Below are 19808 nucleotides of genomic sequence, written 5' to 3' on the forward strand. Positions count from 1 at the left end.
TCTGTCACGTCACGTATTTACCGTTTTTCTTTTTTTGAGAACATTTTCAAGGTTTCTTAGAGTTTTTTTCTTTTTTCAATTTTATTTTTATTGATTTTTTTTTTAACACCAAAAACATTTTCTATTGTGGTATAGCCGATTAACAGTGTTGAGATAGTTTCAGGTAAACAATGAAGGGACTCAGCCATACATATACATGTATCCATTCTCCCCCAAAGTCCCCTCCCATCCAGGCTGGCACATAACTTTGAACAGAGTTCCATGTGCTGTACAATAGGTTTTTGTTGGTTATCCATTTTACATATAGCAGTGTATACATGACCGTCCCAAATTCCTTAACTATCCCTTACCCCCCAGCAACCATGAGTTCCTATTTAAAGTCTGTGAGTCTCTTTCTGGTTTTGTTTTTTTTTTTTTTTTTTTTTTCATTTATTTTTATTAGTTGGAGGCTAATTACTTTACAATATTGTAGTGGGTTTTGTCATACATTGACATGAATCAGCCATGGAATTACATGTATTCCCCATCCCGATCCCCACTCCCACCTCCCTCTCTACCTGATCCCTCTGGTCTTCCCAGTGCACCAGGCCCGAGCACTTGTCTCATGCATCCAACCTGGGCTGGTGATCTGTTTCACCATAGATAATATACATGTTTTGGTGCCTTTCTCTCGAAACATCCCACCCTCGCCTTCTCCAACAGAGTCCAAAAGTCTGTTCTGTACATCTGTGTCTCTTTTTCTGTTTTGCATATAGGGTTATCATTACCATCTTTCTAAATTCCCTATATATGTGTTAGTATGCTGTAATGTTCTTTATCTTTCTGGCTTACTTCACTCTGTATAATGGGCTCCAGTTTCATCCGTCTCATTAGAACTGATTCAAATGAATTCTTTTTTTTTTTTTTCTTCAAATGAATTCTTTTTAATGGCTGAGTAATATTCCATGGTGTATATGTACCACAGCTTCCTTATCCATTCGTCTGCTGATGGGCATCTAGGTTGCTTCCATGTCCTGGCTCTCTTTCTGTTTTGTAAGTAAGTTCATTTGTATCATTTCTTTTTAGATTCCAAATATAAGGCATGTCACATGATATTTTGGGGAAGGCAATGGCACCCCACTCCAGTACTCTTGCCTGGAAAATCCCATGGACGGAGGAGCCTGGTAGGCTGCAGTCCATGGGGTCGCCAAGAGTCAGACACGACTGAGCGACTTTACTTTCACATTTCACTTTCGTGCATTGGAGAAGGAAATGGCAACCCACTCCAGTTTTCTTGCCTGGAGAGTCCCAGGGACGGGGGAGCCTGGTGGGCTGCCATCTATGGGGTCACACAGAGTCGGACACGACTGAAGCGACTTAGCAGCAGCAGCAGCACATGATATTTCTCCTTCTCTGTCTAACTTACTTCACTCAGTGTGATACTCTAGGTCCATTCATGTTACAGCAAATGGCTTTGTTTCATTCTTTTGAATAATATTCCATTCTGTGTGTGTGTGTATACATATATATGTAGGTATATACATATGTATGTATGTATATACACACATGTATGTATATGTGTGTGTGTGTGTGTGTGTGTGTGTGTGTGTGTGTACCCCTCATCTTCCCCTGAAGGAGGGCATGACAACCCACTTCAGTATTCTTGCCTGCAGAATCCCCAAGGACAAAGGAGCCTGGTGGGCTACAGTCCATGGGGTCACAGAGAGTCGGCCATGACCCAGGACAGCAGCAGACCACAGCTTCTTTATCCGTCCCTCTGTCAGCGGACATTTAGGTTGCTTCCACGTCTTGGCCGTGGTAAACAGAGCTGCAGTGAACATTGCGGTGCATGCATCTTTGGGGGCCATGTTTTTCTCTGGGTATATGCCCAGGAGTGGGATTGCAGGGTCACATGGTAGCTCTGTTTTTATTTTTTAAAGAACTTCCATACTGTTCCTTAGAGTTTGTATTTGACCCACTTACTTCACACCATGTTTCATAGAAAAAAATTCTAGTGTAGCAGAATAGAATCTGAGCACCTATTATCATGGGATTTGATCAGTAGACCTATTTCATTTCCACTACACACCTCTGTGTGTCAATTTTTAAAATTTCGGAATTACATAACTACTTAAAAAATTCTTATTCAGTTCAGTTACCTTCTGGTATTCTGCTTAGGCTGCTGCTGCTTTTCTTTTAGCTGGAAATACAAACCTAGCTTATTATTTGATTATAAGTAAAATATCACATGGAAAGTAGGTTACTTGTGCTCCCCTTATCAACTGTCCATCGAGATAATGCTTCTTAGAATCAGGTACAGCTCTTTTTGCATTATACTTTTTTTCCTGCTTCTGTTCTTGTTCCTCTGCTAGGTATGCAGATACTCAAAAGAGTTTTCAGTTCTCAGTAAAATTGTACAGAGGACAGTCCTATGTCTATAGATTTTCATCCTGGGCCTGCCCATACTTGCAATAAATACTGTTAAAGGAAACATAATGTGTATCCCCAAGGGCTGTTGGAACAAAGTTATGATCATTTAACTATTGTACAATCTAGAGGATTTATTGAATTAGGATAACCTGCTAGTCATAGCTGCTTGAGCAGTTTGTATGCTGATTTCATAGAGTAGCGATTTTTGCTTAATCACTTGAGTGTTTTCTTCTGCGTCTACCTCAGAACTAGCATTTGGATTCTTACTTCAGCCCCTGACAGTCTCTATCTGTCTCTTACAAAGTGGGGCTGGGAGGGTAGCGATAGAAAGCTTGGAGGAGGAATTTAGAGGGCTAAGATATTTTCATGGACATGAGTAGGGTCACACTTGAACCAGTCTCTCACGATTCATCTAAGCTGCCATGTGCTTTAGGGCTTCCCAGGTGGCACTAGTGGTAAAGAACCTGCCAGCCAATGCAGGAGACGCAAGAAACGTGGGTTCAATCCACGTTTCAGGAAGATCGCCTGGAGTTAGGAAATGGCAACCCACTCCAGTATTCTTGCCTGAGAAATCCCATGGATAGAGGAGCCTTGTGGGCTACAATCTGTTGGGTTGCAAAGAGACAGGATGGAAGTGACTTAGCATGCATGTAAGCACCATATGTTTTAGTTTATGCCCTTTCTACTCCATGCTAGAAGGTCTCTGAGTTTTTATGAAAGGAAGTCAGTGCAGCCTGAATGACTAGGAGGTGGAGAACAGGAAAAGCTAGACCTGGGGTGGGAGTAGCAGCTAGCTTAGAGAACAGAGGCTGTGCTTTGGGAAGATTCTGTATCACCATTAAGAATAAGTCCCAGATTAATGTAACTGTCAGTGGGATGCAAAAATTGTGGGTTCCCATTAGCTCCTTGGCTGCTTTGTTATCCAGACATTACCCTATGTTTAGATTTTAGTTTAATTTCACCTTCATTAGTATATTACTTAGAGTACTGATTGTAGGAGAATGGCAAGGGGATGATTCAGAACCATCTTATCTGAATCTATTTTGGGAGAAGATTTGGGTAGGCTAAGAGTTTGCCTCTTGGCTAAAGTGAGACTTGAGGATTAGCAGTAGATGGAAGTTGCTCAGACTGGCTTAGCCCATGGTAGGAAGGAACTGGATGTGTTTTGGATCCGTGAAAATATTCAAATCCAGCCATCTCCCTGTGGGGGATAGGTTTGAGGAACCACTGGCCAACTTACTAAATGAGCAACATCGCACCGTGAAGGAGCTACTTGAACAGCTGAAGATGAAAAAATCTTCAGCCAAACAGCAGCAGGAAGTAGAGAGGGTTAAACCCCAGAGGGAGAAGGTTCATCAGACTCTAATTCTAGACCCAGCACAGAGGAAGAGGCTCCAGCAGCAGATGCAGCAGGTAAGACTCTTCTTGGTAATGTTAATACTGGATCATCTTCATCTTTTGAGATGAAGCCAAAAATTAGCAGCTTGTGAAAGAAAGAAATAGATGTCTTGGTAACCATTGAAACCACAGGACCACAGCATCTTCACATCAGTCAGGACCTTGAAAAGTCACCATGTTCATGTCTTTATGGCTCAGATAAGAATGCATGTAAAAGGACTTTCCTGGTGGTCTAGTGGTTAAGACTCCAAACTTCCAATTCGGGGGGCACAAATTCTATCCCTGGTTCGGAACTAAGATCCCGCATGCTGCACAGCAGAGCCTGAAAAATAAATGAAAAAGAACGCTGTAAAATTTCAAAGAATCTTTAGTAATCCCTTCTGAATTGAACAGTCTTACGCCAGAGTAGTTTTTGTTCTTTCTAATCTCAGTTCCTCTGCTTTGAGGTTAAACTGCCTTTGATTCTGTCATTTTGCTGAAGTAGAGCATATCTGAGAAAAAAATTCATACTGAAATAACTTTGTTGTTCTCATAGTCTCCCTAGAAAGTGAAATGTGTTTGATAAAGTCACTGACATTGGTCTTCTGGGTTTCTGAGATGACAACATCATAACATGTCACACTGTATTATTTTCTTTCCCTTCCCAGCATGTTCAACTCTTGACGCAAATTCACCTTCTCGCCAGTTCCAACCCCAGTCTCAGTTCGGAGGCCAGTACCACCAGGATATTTCTTGTAAGGTTTCAGATACTCCTAAATCTGAAGAATTGTGTATTTAATTAGTTAGGAAGTCATTTCTCACAGATACCAAGTCATCATGAGCTATATGAATTCTTCTCTCCTGCAAGTTTTGGTAAATATTTGTGTGGCTTCCTATGCTTGCTGAGAAAACATAAGTTACTGCTTCCCAGGAAAGGACAGAGTGCGTATTCAATTTTCTAAAGACAATTCCTCTTACCTTTTTATTGGGTGCTCTTCCTACCTGTAGTTCCACCCATCTTAGGCTTTTGATACTTCTCTTCTTTTTATTGAATTCATTATTTATTAAGCTTGATATCATTGTTTTATGTATAAAATTAATTTTGCTTGTGGCATTTTGAAATATTTTGGAGGAAAGGCTTTTAATTTCAAAATTTTGGGAATTCCCTGGTGGTCCACTAGTGTTGGATTCGTCGCTTTCACTGTCAGGGCCCAGCTTTATTCCCTTATTGGGGAGCTAAATAAGATCCCATGAGCAGCAGGGAATGGGCAAAAAATTCACATTTTAAAATCTGAACTTAAAAAAAAAAATCTGAACTTTGGGGCAGCAATAAGGATATTCTTTGCCTGTTGGGTAAGTCTCTGGAGTCTGAGTTGACTCATAATCAAATCTTCCTTGGATAGTCAATGGAGTATGTTTCTCTCTTATTGTGTTCAGAGGATCACGAGCAATACTTTATTCTGAGTGTTATTCAGAGAAACAAATAAAAAAATTATTTATTAATTTTTTAAGTAATGGCTCTCACTCTTGAGAATTTTAATTCCATCTGGGGAGCTAGAACATACATCCAAAAGGCTGAGGAACACTCAGACTGAGAATAAAACAGGAATAAATTAGTGTATCAGAGATCCTCAAATATCTGAAGATTTAGTAGAAGAGCTCTCTTAATGGAAAAACATTAATTATGAAAGATTTTATGATGATTTTAACCAATTTTATCCTATTGTAGGAAGGACAGTTTTTCTCTCAGAGTCTAAGAGCTACTGGTATCAATTGTCTGGAACTCACATCTCCTTTGTGTCCTGTTTTCTCAGAAAGAGCTGGGAACCTTTGCCCAAAGCTCCATCATCAGTTCAACCCCAAGTTTCAGACCTTGTTCCAACCCTGTAACCTGATGGGAGCTATGCAGCTCATTGAAGACTTCAGCACACAAGTCAGGGTTGACTCAAGTCCTCGTAAAACTGTCATGAAGACTGGTAGGGAACAGAAGGGTCCACTTTAAGTTTTTATTTGCAGTGTGAGTTGGGTGTCTTACCCCACATATCATTTCCTAGGGATAATTTCCTAGGGTTGGAAGAGATGGGTATTTGTAATTTCTTTCTTCTCTCTTTTATCCTCCCTGTGTGTTCATTACCTAAGTTCTAGAACTAGGTAATAATACTGGGGTTTAAGTAGACGATGGAGTCAGTGAATAGGACAGGGAAGTGGGAGGTAGAGATGTGGGACTCATTGCTAATAATTGGACTTAAATAGATATGAGGGTAAGTATCAGGAGTCAGGTCAAGACCACCGATATCAGATAAAGATGGAAGTCAAGTGGTAAAGTGAGGTTATATTTAGGTTTTTACTGTCTTCTTCATTAACATCATTTTATTTCCCATAATAATTATAGTGGTGTCTCCATTTTGAGTGAAACATTGATTTGGGAGTTAGGAACAAAGTAAAAATGTTGTGCATTTGCCATGTTCAATAGTTTAAAGACATCTTCAGGTTTGGTTTCTACTTTCATTGGTTTAGTTTTTTTTTTTGTGTGTGAAAATATTTCCTGTTCCCTTAAATCAAATATTTACTTCTCATTTCTTCCTGGTTTAACACATTAATTGTGGTTTGCTCTGGATTTGGACTTTGGTCTTCATTTTAACTCCCACTCTTTTTTTTTTTTTATTTTCTTTTTGCGACCCCATAGACGGCAGCCCACCAGGCTCCCCCGTCCCTGGGATTCTCCAGGCAAGAACACTGGAGTGGGTTGCCATTTCCTTCTCCTAACTCCCACTCTTATAATTTAATTGAATATAAGTACATTATGTCATAGACACTGATCTCAAACTGCGTTATTAGTTATATGTTGGTAATGAAAACTTAACACCAGACTACAGTTATGACTTGGGCTTCCCAGGTGGCTCTGTGGTAAAAGAATCCACCTGCCAATGCAAGAGACGCAGGAGACACGGGTTCGATCCCTGACTCGGGAAGACCCCCTATAGAAGGAAATGGGAACCCACTTCAAGGATTCTTGCCTGGAGAATCACATGGACAGAGGAGCCTGACGGACTACAGTTGATAGGGTTGCAAAGAGTTGGACACAACAGAGTGCGCATGTGGTTATAACTTACATATATAGTGACCTGTGTTTTTCTTCTGGGGATATAAAGATTACATTTACAAAAGGAAAAATATGACTATAGAGGTGCTTATCTCTGAAAAGGCAGAAGTGCCTGGAATTGGGAGGCTTAGACAGCAAGACAGAAACAAATGAGACTGAATTGTCTCATTCTCTTTCTGATTTTTTTGTCCCAACCTCAGGAAGAATCTGGGAGAACTTAATGAAAGTTAAGTAAGAATAAGTGAAATTTGGAATACCAGAGTTGTGAGGGAGATTAAGGAAGTTGGAGTCTTATCCTGGAAGAAAGAAAACATTGTTGAAGTTCACTTACCTTTCAAGGATTTAAAAGGGAAAGGAGGTAAAAATTTTTTGACCATAGAGTATCTGCCAGGTGTTACTTGGCACTTTATAAGTGTTTATGTTATTTAGTGTGTTAAGTGTTCCACACAGGAAAGAAAAAGACAATCAACTTTTAATAACGTTGAATGGGACTCCTTTTAGGTACATGTTAGGCTGAGAATGATTGTGCAAACTTTGGGGAGAGGGGTATGTGGGTGGATACACACGTTATTTAGGGTCACCTCTCTCTAAATGCCAAAATGCATTCAGAAGCTTTTGTGAAGCCCTCTTTTGTTCTGGAATTTCATTTACAATGAATTTTCTTCTTACAGCCTATAGATTGCCCTATTTGCCAAAGCAAGTGGCTTGGATCCTAGCCACAAGCAAGGTTTTCATGTATCCAGAGCTACTTCCAGTGTGTTCTCTGAAGGCCAAGAATCCCCAGGTTAAGAATTTCTTCACCAAGGCAGAGGACAGGTAAGGACTTAGTGTAGCAGAGAAGAAAATCAGAAGATTTGTGTAATAAGAAATGGAAACAAAAGACAAAGAAAAGCCATGTAGATGGACACAGTTCTATAGTATTTTCCTGTTGCAGCAGTGCTCTTTTTAGGGATTACGTATACATTTTGGAAACATTTTATGTTGTAATTTGTGTTTTGTTTATCATACAAACTAATCTGACAATACTGTTGGAGGAAAATTTTAAAGAAAAAACATTTGTATCCATTATCCTCACCAGCCCAAAGACAATGAGTTTTTCTTTTTTATTTCATACATAATTATTGGCAATTTGAGTTTAATTTTGTTTTGCTTTTTTTAGCTTAACTTCTTGAAATTGTTTTTCTATGTGCCATAGTGTAGCATTGTCTTTTTTTTTTTTTGTCTCTGTATATTGTCCTTCCAGGCAGTATTAATGGCCCTATCATAGTCCTTTTATTTGCCTCTTTTCCCTCCTTCTGTTGTTTGGCTGTTCTAAGTGAGGCTTCACCAAGGATCTTTGTGTATAGAACTTTTGAAACTCTTTGAGTTTATCTCTTTGGGTAAATTCTCAAGAGTGAGATTATTTGATAAAGGTTTGCCATCAGCAAATATGTATACAGGTAACTAATTGAGTATGTGATGTTGGGAGGTACTGTTGGTATGGATTTAATATGTTTAACATGGTGCCCAATATTCATTTTATATTTGTTTTATTAGAGCCATTCTCCTTCCCTCAAACTTTGTTTTTATGATTGCTATAGAACACATCATGTTGTGACATTTATTAGCAATTTATGCCTGGTTTTGCCTCTTATCACTTGATGGGAATACCTCACTGAGTCTTACTTGCATAGTACTTCTTAGCATTCAGTGAATATCTGAAATTTTCTATTGAGTTTCCATTAACTTGTACAAGAATTAGCTATAAAAAATCTGGGTTGCAGAATGTGGAGTTCGTCTGGGAGGCTTTTCAGCAGGATGGACTGTCAAGTGAGATTGAGTGTCCCCACCCCCTTCTCAGTTTGTTGGCTTTAGGCCTGAAGCACTTTGAAGGGACGGAGTTTCCCAAGCCTCTGATCAGCAAGTACCTTCTCACTTGCAAGACTGCCCACCAGCTGACAGTGAGAATCAAGAACCTCAACATGAACAGAGCTCCTGACAACATCATTAAAGTAAGTGCTCCCTGCACGCTCCGCCGGGCACCTTGGCTGAGTGCAGCCTTTCCTTTTCTTTTTCTCAGTCTCAGTGAATAGCCTTTTATCTAACGCTAGTCCCTCCTAACTGCACACTAGCCCTCTTTTCCTTTCTAAGGTCATTGATCTATTCTTTTTGTATGGAGTATCATCTTCTTCCCCTGTCATGGATATTTTTGCTAAATGTAAAACTGTTCAAATGTAAAAATACTCCTCAAATTTGTTTTCCTTTAGTTATTTATTCTCTTCTTCCACTCTAACCTTCTTCAAAGGGTAGGCAACAATCCACTTATATCCTTCTTAATTCTTTTAATTTAGATGTTTATATCAAAGTTATAAAGTATACTTTATATACTTTATAAAGGGGTCCCCAGCCCCCAGACCACAGACTGGTACTGGTCCATAGCCTGTTGGTAACTGGCTACACAGCAAGAGGTGAATGGCAGGCTAGTAAGCCAAGTTTCCTCTGTATTTACTGCCATTCCCTGTTGCTTGTATTAATGCCTGAACTCCACCTCCTGTCAGATCAGTGGTGGCATTAGATTCTCATATGAGTATGAACCCTATTGTGGACTGTGCGTGTGAGGGATCTAGGTTGCCACCTTCTTATGAGAATCATCCTAAAACCATCCCTTGGGTCTCCTCACCCCCATCCTGTGGAAAAACTGCCTTCCACAGAATTGGTCTCTGGTGCCAAAAAGGTCAGGGACTACTGCTGTAAAGAGTTAAATACCTCTGTGAGTCTTGTCCTGAAAAGCAATCATTTTTCTCCCTATTTCCTGCTAGGCAAGATTTCTGCAGGGATGGTACATTTACCTCTAATCTAGGATCTAGGTAGAATGCTTAGAATTGCTATCACTTGACTTTCCAGATTTGCGCCTTCTCTATTAAACTGAAACCATGGAAGATGAAGACAGTTCTCTCCACACTCTCTCACTGCTTCACCGCAGTTATATCACAGTATAAGTTGGATTTTTTCCAGAGTTTACATTATAAACAGTATAAAAACTCCTGACAGCTGATCCATGTAGTGTATCATGATTACTTTGCTTTTCCTGCTGAATATTTTGTTTCTTCTGGAGTTAATAATTGCATTTTTGGAGGGTGAGTGGGACTTGGTTTTATTATGTATCTATTATCAGTTTAACATTGAAGTCTGCTTAAGTTTTATAAATCTCTTTTCAGTGTGTTCAGGTATTTTAGGGTCTCGGCTGTCACCTTCATCGTCCTGAAGAAGTCCTTCCCAGGGCGCTCTGATCCGGCTCCACTCTGCCCATGCTGCTCTCTTGGCTTGCTGCACTAATGTCTTTGGCTTTTTCTTCACGATTTTCCTGGGGTTTTGTTTCACCTCTTACTTGTGTTGGATCCTCTTATTTCTGTCTTTTTTTATTTTTTGTTAATAATTTTATTTATTTATTTTTTGGCTCTGCTGGGTCTTCGTTGCTATGTGGGCTTTTCTCCAGTTGCGGCGGGCAGGGGGACACGCTCTCGTTGCAGTGGCGTCCCTCCTCGCTGAGCACGGGCTCTGGGGTGTGCGAACTTTCATGGTGGCAGTTCAGGGGCTGAGGATTTGCGGTTCCCATTCTCTGGAGCACAGGTTTAGTTGCTCTGTGGCGTGTGGGATCTTCCCGGATCAGGGATTGAACCTGTGTCTGTGTCTTCTGCATTGGTAAGTGGATTCTTAACACTGAGTCACCAGGAAAGCCCTCTTTTTTTTAAAAGAAAAGAGTTGTTTTTGACTGAGCTGGGTCTTTGTTTTGTGCAGATTTTCTCTAGTTTTGGAGGGCAGGTGCTTCCCTTTAGTTGTGGTATATGGGTTTCTCTGACACGGTTTCCACTGTTTCCCCATCTATTGCCCGTGAAGTGATGGGACCAGATGCCATGATCTTAGTTTTCTGAATGTTGAGCTTTAAGCCAATTTTTTCACTCTCCTCTTTCACTTTCATCAAGAGGCTTTTTAGTTCCTCTTCACTTTCTGCCATAAGGGTGGTGTCATCTGCATATCTGAGATTATTGATATTTCTCCCAGCAATCTTGACTCCAGCTTGTGCTTCTTCCAGCCCAGCGTTTCTCATGATGTACTCTGCATATAAGTTAAATAAGCAGGGTGACAATATACAGTCTTGACGTACTCCTTCTCCTACTTGGAACCAGTCTGTTGGTCCATGTCCAGTTCTAACTGTTGCTTCCCGACATGCATATAGGTTTCTCAAGAGGCAGGTCAGATGGTCTGGTATGCCCATCTCTTTCAGAATTTTCCACAGTTTATTGTGATCCACACAGTCAAAGGCTTTGGTGTAGTCAATAAAGCAGAAATATTCGTTTTTCTGGAACTCTCTTGCTTTTTCGATGATCCATAGGATGTTGGCAATTTGATCTCTGGTTCCTCTGCCTTTTCTAAAATCAGCTTGAACATATGGAAGTTCACAGTTCACATATTGCTGAAGCCTGGCTTGGAGAATTTTGAGCATTACTTTACTAGCGTGTGAGATGAGTGCAATTGTGCGGTAGTTTGAGCATTCTTTGGCATTGCCTTTCTTTGGGATTGGAATGAAAACGGACCTTTTCCAGTCCTGTGGCCACTGCTGACTTTTCCAAATTTGCTGGCATATTGAGTGCAGCACTTTCACAGCATCATCCTTTAGGACTTGAAATAGCTCAACTGGAATTCCATCACTTCCACTAGCTTTGTTCGTAGTGATGCTTCCTAAGGCCCACTTGACTTCACATTCCAGGATGTCTGGCTCTAGGTGAGTGATCACACCATCGTGAGTATCTGGATCATGAAGATCTTTTTTGTACAGTTCTTCTGTGTCTTCTTGCCACGTCTTCTTAATATCTTCTGCTTCTGTTAGGTCCATACCATTTCTGTCCTTTATTGAGCCCATCTTTGCATGAAATGTTCCCTTGGTATCTCTAATTTTCTTGAAGAGATCTCTAGTCTTTCCCATTCTGTTGCTTTACTCTATTTCTTTGCATTGATCGCTGAGGAAGGCTTTCTTATCTCTCCTTGCTATTCTTTGGGACTCTGCATTCAAATGGGAATATCTTTCCTTTTCTCCTTTGCTTTTCGTGTCTCTTCTTTTCACAGCTATTTGTAAGGCCTCCTCAGACAAGCATTTTGCCTTTTTGCATTTCTTTTCCATGGGGATGGTCTTGATCCCTGTCTCCTGTACAATGTCACGAACCTCCGTCCATAGTTCATCAGGCACTCTATCAGATCTAGTCCCTTAAATCTATTTCTCACTTCCACTGTATAGTCATAAGGGATTTGATTTAGGTTATACCTGAATGGTCTAGTGGTTTTCCCTACTTTCTTCAGTTTAAGTCTGAATTTGGCAATAAGGAGTTCATGATCTGAGCCACAGTCAGCTCCCGGTCTTGTTTTTGCTGACTATATAGAGCTTCTCCATCTTTGGCTGCAAAGAATATAATCAATCTGATTTCGGTGTTGACCATCTGGTGATGTCCATGTGTAGAGTCTTCTCTTGTGTTGTTGGAAGAGGGTGTTTGCTATGACCAGTGTGTTCTCTTGGCAAAACTCTACTAGCCTTTACCCTGCTTCATTCCGTACTCCAAGGCCAAATTTGCCTGTTACTCCAGGTGTTTCTTGACTTCCTACTTTTGTATTGCAATCCCTTATAATGAAAAGCACATCTTTTTTGGATATTAGTTCTAAAAGGTCTTGTAGGTCTTGTTAGAACTGTTCAACTTCAGCTTCTTCAGCGTTACTGGTTGGGGCATAGGCTTGGATTACTGTGATATTGAATGGTTTGCCTTGGAAACGAACAGAGATCATTCTGTCATTTTTGAGATTGCATCCAAGTATTGCATTTCAGACTCTTTTGTTGACTATGATGGCTACTCCATTTCTTCTAAGGGATTCCTGCCCACAGTAGTAGATATAATGGTCATTGGAGTTAATTTCACCCATTCCAGTCCATTTTAGTTTGCTGATTCCTAGAATGTTGACATTCACTCTTGCCATCTTCTGTTTGACCACTTCCAATTTGCCTTGATTCATGGACCTAACATTCCAGGTTCCTATGCAATATTGCTCTTTACAGCATTGGACCTTGCTTCTATCACCAGTCATATCCACAACGCGGTATTGTTTTTGCTTTGGCTCCATCCCTTCATTCTTTCTGGAGTTATTTCTCCACTGATCTCCAGTAGCATATTGGGCACCTACCGACCTAGGGAGTTCCTTTTTCAGTATCCTATCATTTTGCTTTTTCATACTGTTCATGGGGTTCTCATGGCAAGAACACTGAAGTGGTTTGCCATTCCCTTCTCCACTGGACCACATTCTGTCAGACCTCTCCACCATGACCCGTCTGTCTTAGGTGGTCCCACACAGCATGGCTTAGTTTCATTGAGTTAGACAAGACTGTGGTCCGTGTGATCAGTGTCAGACTTTATTTTTTTGGCCTCCAAAATCACTGCAGATGGTGATTGCAGCCATGAAATTAAAAGACTCTTACTCCTTGGAAGGAAAGTTATGACCAACCTAGATAGCATATTAAAAAGCAGAGACATTACTTTGCCAACAAAAGTCCATCTAGTCAAGGCTATGGTTTTTCCAGTGGTCATGTATGGATGTGAGAGTTGGACTGTGAAGAAAACTGAGCACCGAAGAATTGATGCTTTTGAACTGTGGTGTTGGAGAAGACTCTTGAGAGTCCCTTGGACTGCAAGGAGATCCAACCAGTCCATCCTAAAGCAGATCAGTCCTGGGTGCTCATTGGAAGGACTGATGCTGAAGCTGAAACTCCAATACTTTGGCCACCTCATGTGAAGAGTTGACTCATTGGAAAAGACCCTGATGCTGGGAGGGATTGGGGGCAGGAGGAGAAGGGGACGACAGAGGATGAGATGGCTGGATGGCATCACTGACACGATGGACATGTGTTTGAGTTAACTCCAGGGGTTTGTGATGGACAGGGAGGCCTGGCATGTTGCGATTCATGGGTTTGCAAAGAGTTGGACACGACTGAGCGACTGAACTGAACTGAACTGATGGGTTTCTCATTGCGATGGCCTCTATTGTTGTGGAGTACGGGCTCTAGGCTGCTCAGGCTTCAGTAGTTGCAGTGTATTGGCTCTGGAACACGAACTCAGTAGTTTTGGTGAATGGGCTTAGTTGCCCTGTGACATGTGGAATCTTCCAGAAGTAGGGAACATACCTGTGTCTTCTGCACTGTCAGGCAGGTTCTTAACCTTTGGACCACTAGGGAAGTCCAGATCCTCTTATTTCTTTAACCCCACATCTCTTTTTCCTTGTTTTAGTGGAGCACATCCTAGTAGCATTCTGAGGTTGAGTGCTTGAGAAACAAATTTTTAGATTTAAACTGCTTGTATTCATCGTGTATTATGACATGACATGACCCATATTATAATTTCCTAGTTTGCTATTGTACTGTATACCTGTTTTGTATATATAACTATTGTTACTGTGTAACAAGTGTACATAAGACCTGTCTATGAATCTATATTTACTCAAAATTAAAAGTTTGAACTATGTCTGTATGTCTGTTCTCCCACATCAGTGGCCCTAACATTCTAGGTTGAAAATCACTTTTATCAGAACACTTTAAGGACTCCATTTTCTTCTAGCTTCTAGCACTGGCTCTTTAGAAATTTGATGCCCTTTTGACTACTGAACCTTTTTATGATACATGATTTTTTCTCTCCCTCCGGCAGTACGTAGGATTTTTCCTATTTCTTCAGTGTTTTGAAATTTCAAGATAATATGCCTTACTATGTGTCTAGTTTTACTAATTACGCCAGGTACTTGATAAACTTTACTTCAGAAAATTATAGGTTCTGGTTTTAAAACTCCTATACTCCTATCTACTGTGATACTAGGACTTTTATCTCGGGCTGCTCTGTCGTGAACTCTGCCCTTAAATGTCCGTGTTACACAGTGGTTTTGCAGCATGGGGTCTCCCATGATTGTTGGTGTTCTGTCTCTTCATGATTTTCAGATCTGTGTCTTTGGCCCAGATTTCTCTTCAGAGGTCCAGAGTAGTGAAGTCAACTGTTTCTAGGAATTCTTGGCTCAGTTGCCTCACTGACTCCTCAGACTGAGCTGTATGTCGCTCTGCAGCCTCCGATTGTTGCCACTGCTACCACCACCAACAGCTAACTCCCCTCCCCCAATTACACTTTATTGGATCTGTTCTTTGTGTACGACATTACTGACTAGACATTTTCTCGAGCTATAAACCTAGGAGTTGTCCTCGACTCCTACTTGATCCTTACCATCTGTCTGTCTGTCACTAAGTCCTCGGCATTCTTCCTCTGTTTCCTGCTCTGTTGCCCGTGGCCTTGGTTCAGCACCTGAACTAAGTTGCACCTACATTAATGTAGTATTTTTCTAACAAGTGTCTCTGATTCAGGCTCCACTGATTCCATCCTTCACATTGCTGCCACAGCCACCTTTATTCCTTTAGCGTAGAGTGCAGACGGCTTGGCATGTGCAGAAGGCCTCTCCTGTTTGCCTCTGACAATTCTTTGACGGTAACCAGACTGATCTCTTTGTGTTCTTTAAACACATTTGTGATTTTGAAAATGAAGTATATTTTGTCCTCCCTTGCTTCATTTAGCAAACTCTGTTTCTTTAAGGTTTATTTGTAGTTGGACCTAGTCCAGAAAAATCTTAAATTTCTATGTTTGAGTTCTGTGTCATTTTTTGTGCACATCTGTAGCCTTTCTTACATAGAATGTTATTAGTGGTTTCTTTCTTTTTAAAAAAAATTTTTGGCATCATGGGTCTTTGTGCAGGCTTGATCAGTAGTTGTGATGTGCAGGTGTAGTTGCCCTGAGGCATGTGAGACCTTAGTTCCCTGAGCAGGCATTGAACCCTAGTCCCCTGCATTGGAAGGCGGATCGTTCATCACTGGGCCACCTCATCGTTGGTTTCTACTTGACTGTCTCTTCCACTGTGAGCTCCTTGAGAGCAGGAACTGCCTCCTTATTTGTATGCTTGGCTTGTAGCACAGTGCCTAGTGCTTATTGTCAGGGTAAGCTCAGTTCCCCTCTTCATTCACTCTTAAAAGTGAGCTGTCTCAGTCTCTCTGTTCTTCTTTCCTTCCCTCCCAAAGTTCCTTGCACCATTATTTGCCTAAAAGGAAGCTTCCATGTGGTCAGGATAAGGATTAATAAGGCACTTCCATTTGCAGGAACAAATTTTAGATAAGATGATTCTGACCATCTGCTTCCCTTTCTCTGTGACCTAAACTTTTCCCTTCCTGGTGACCAGAATGGAGCTTATCAGAAAATACTAAGTAGTAATAAAATATTTATTAATTGGAGATTAGCTTAATTTGAAATGCAGAGCAGTCACTATATGCTGTTTGTGTATATATATATATGTATGTGTGTGTGTGTGTGTGTGTCTCAGACCATGGCCCATCACACTTCCCCAACTGATGAATGCAGTGTTTCTGGAAGGAATGTGACTCATGCTTTATTTCTTCACACTCAGTTTTATAAGAAGACCAAACAGCTGCCCATCTTAATGAAGTGCTGTGAAGAGATCCAGCCGCATCAGTGGAAGCCGCCTGTAGAGAGGGAAGAACACCGGCTTCCGTTCTGGTTAAAGGTACAGCCCTCCTCCTCGGTGTGTTGGGAGCAGAAGGTCACCATAAGCCCGGCAAGAACATCAAGGAAGGGCTGCTTTCCATCTCTGCTGCTTTAGCTGTAGAACTAGGACTTAAGAAATCTTCAGTCACCATTCCTCTCCTATTTCTCCACCCCACTTCACCCTGATGATTCTCTAACCTTTTAAAAATAGTGGTTAACATGATAGTTTCTTAAAGGAAATTCAGAGGAGAGTTTCTAGAGTAAAAAATCAGGATGTAGTCTTTTTAGAAATATCTGTTATCCTGCAAAAAAAATCCTTCTTAAAAAGATGTCTTGAGACTGTCCTGGAAAGGCACATAATATCTAGAAAACCCAGTTATTTTTTAATTTTTCTCTGATTCTGGCATGGGCTAGATCTGAGTGTTCTTATTCCCAATAGGCCAGTCTACCGTCCATCCAGGAGGAACTGCGGCACATAGCTGGTGGTGTCAGAGAGGCAGGAAATGTGACCGGAACCACTGAGATCAACTCAGACCCAGGCCTGGGAAAAGGCAGCTCGGAACTGGAGAGTGAAACTCGGTATCCACTGCTACTGCCTGAGGGTGTTGTCCTGAAGCTGAAGCCAGTTGCCAACCGTTTTTCTAGGAATGCCTGGAGACAGAAGCCGTGGTCAGCCCTGAAACCTCTCCTTATCAGGCCCAGTCCCTGTTTCCAGCCTAGCTTCAGCTCTGAGAAGACACCAGCTAGGTCAGCTCACTCAGAAGCCCCTCCAAGCAAAATGGTGGTCCGGATTCCTCCCCTGATCCAGCCAGCCACGGTCTTACAGGCAGTGCCAGGTGGCCCTCCTCTGGGGGTCCCCGGGGGGGACAGTTTTGAGTCTCCAGCAGCACTGCCAGCTACAGCTGCTGAGGCCAGGACCAGCTTCCCTCTGCCTGAGCCGCAGACCCTGCTCTCCTCCGCCCCTGTGCCCAAGCTAATGCTGCCTTCACTTGCTTCTTCGAAGTTTTGAAAGCCATGTGTGAAACGGAGAGCCTCCAAGAGAAAGGGACCCAAGGCCTCTCTCTGTCTGAAGCCTGCCCCTCTCATCCACCCTGCGCCCGTGTTCTTCACTGTCCCCGCCACCACCGTGAAGGTTGTGAGCCTCGGCAGCGGCTGCAACATGGTGCAGCCTGTCGGTGCAGCGGTGGCCCGGAGTCCTCAGACCATCCCCATCACCACCCTGGTGGTTAACCCTACTGCCTTCCCCTGTGCGTTGAACCAGCCCCTTGTGGCCTCCTCCATCCCTCCCTTAATTGTCTCTGGCCCCTCTGTGAATCTCTCTGTACCATCCACCCCTGAAGATAAAGCCCCCGTGAATGTGGACACAGGTTGTCCTTTGCTGAGGGGAAAAATGCCTTTCCAGGCCTCGAACCCAAAGTAGAACCTCGGGAACCGTCTCCTGTCTGTGCTGCCGTCTTCCCCAAAGAGGAGCACAGCCCAGGGCCTCCAGCTACAGACAGAGCGTGCCAGGAGCAGCTGTCGGAGAGCAGTGCCTGTGGCTGGACCACTGTGAAAACAGAGGAGGGGAGGCAGGCCCCTGAACCCCTGCCTCAGGGCTTCCGGGAATCTCTGCACACTTGCCCTGAGGATTTAGAGGAAATCGTTAAGACGGAACCTAAAGACCCTGGGGAGGACATCTATGGTAGATCCCTGGATCAAGATATCCATTATGAAGTCAAAGAAGAACACTGGGGAACTGGACACTGGCTTCCCAAGTGAGGAGTCAAGAGGGTCTAGAGAGGGAAGGAGCAGGCCTACAACAGGAGGAGGAGTCATCCAGCTATTGCTGCTGCTGCTGCTAAGTCGCTTCAGTCGTGTCCGACTCTGTGCGACCCCATGGACGGCAGCCCACCAGGCTCCTCCGTCCATGAGATTTTCCAGGCAAGAGTACTGGAGTGGGGTGCCATTGCCTTCTTCGATCCAGCTATTAGGTTGGTGCAAAACTAATTGCACTTTCATATTGTTGAACTTCGCTGTTTGATATTGGAATACATTCTTAAATAAATGTGCGTATTTTTATACATCATTTTAACCTGAATTTCTTGTTTTATGTTTTTTGCTAATGACATTACTTGCTGTGGATTTTATGTTTATTTTAGACTAGGAAATGATGTTAGTCAAAAAGCAAATTGTTATTTGAGTTTGAAATGGGTGGTAAAGCAGTGGAGACAACTCACAACATCAACAGTGCATTTGGCCCAGGAATTAATGAATGTACAGTGCAGTGGTGGTTCAAGAAGTTTTGCAAAGGAGATGAGAGCTTTGAAGATGAGAAGTGTAGTGGCTAGCCATCAGAAGTTAACAACCAGTGGAGAGCAATCATTGAAGCTAATCTTAGAGCTATAGGAGAAGTTACCAAAGAATTCAACATTAGTCTCTATAGTTGTATGACATTTGAAGCAAATTGGAACAGTGAAAAGCTCAGTAAGTGGGTATCTCATGAACTGACCACAAATCAAAAATATTGTCATTTTGAAGTGTCGCTTTCTCTTACTGTGTGCAACAACAATGAACCATTTCTCGATTGGACTGTGACATGTAATGAAAAGTGGATTTTATATGACAACCGATGAGGACCAGCTCAGTGGTTGGACTAAGAAGAAGCTCCAAAACACTTCCCAGAGCTAAAATTGCACCCAAAAAAGGCCATGGTCACTGTTTGATGGTCTGTTGCCCATCTGATCCGCTACAGCTTTCTGAATCCCGACAAAACTGTTATATCTGAGAAGTATGCTCATCAAATCAGCGCGATGTACCAAAAACTGCAATGCCTGCAGTCAGCATAGTTCAACAGGGCCCAATTCTTCTCCATGACAGTGCCTGACCGCACATCGAACAACCAACCCTTCAAAAGCTGAACGAATTGGGCTATGAAGTTTTGCTTCATATGCCATATTCCCCTAACCTCTCACCAACCGACTGCCACTTTTTCAAGCATCTCAATAACGTTTTGCAGGAAAAATGCTTCCATAACCAGCAGGAGGCACAAAATGCTTTCTAAGAGTTCTACTCCTGAAGGATGAATTGTTATGCTACAGGAATAAACAAACATATTTGTCAAAAAAAAAACAAAAACATATTTGTCATTGGCAAAAATGTGTTGATTTTAATAGTTCATATTTTGATTAATAAAGGTGTGTTTGAGCCTAGTTATAATCATTTACAATTTACAGTCTGAAACCACAATTACTTTTTCATTAACCTAATAAAATCCTTTCAGCTTCTCATGAGCCTCCTGATGTAGGAAATTCAAGAGATGTAACCAAAAGGTCCCCAAGGGA

At 41.9% G+C, this 19808-nt stretch overlaps 1 protein-coding gene across 1 annotated transcript in view; it reads left to right on the top strand.

The window, feature by feature from the left end:
- LOC122432374 (GON-4-like protein) overlaps positions 1–19556 on the top strand; it is a 37808-nt gene extending 18252 nt beyond the window's left edge. Inside the window, 9 exon segments of the mRNA XM_043454258.1 lie at positions 3624–3822; positions 4455–4541; positions 5601–5622; positions 5625–5762; positions 7561–7705; positions 8730–8880; positions 16391–16507; positions 16928–17858; positions 17861–19556. Of these exon segments, the coding sequence (XP_043310193.1) occupies positions 3624–3822; positions 4455–4541; positions 5601–5622; positions 5625–5762; positions 7561–7705; positions 8730–8880; positions 16391–16507; positions 16928–17858; positions 17861–18246 (2176 nt within the window). The 3' untranslated portion in view covers positions 18247–19556.
- Positions 19557–19808: the final 252 nt, after the last annotated feature.

This window comes from Cervus canadensis, chromosome 2, assembly GCF_019320065.1.
Source record: "Cervus canadensis isolate Bull #8, Minnesota chromosome 2, ASM1932006v1, whole genome shotgun sequence".
In the NCBI taxonomy this organism is placed as follows: domain Eukaryota; kingdom Metazoa; phylum Chordata; class Mammalia; order Artiodactyla; family Cervidae; genus Cervus; species Cervus canadensis.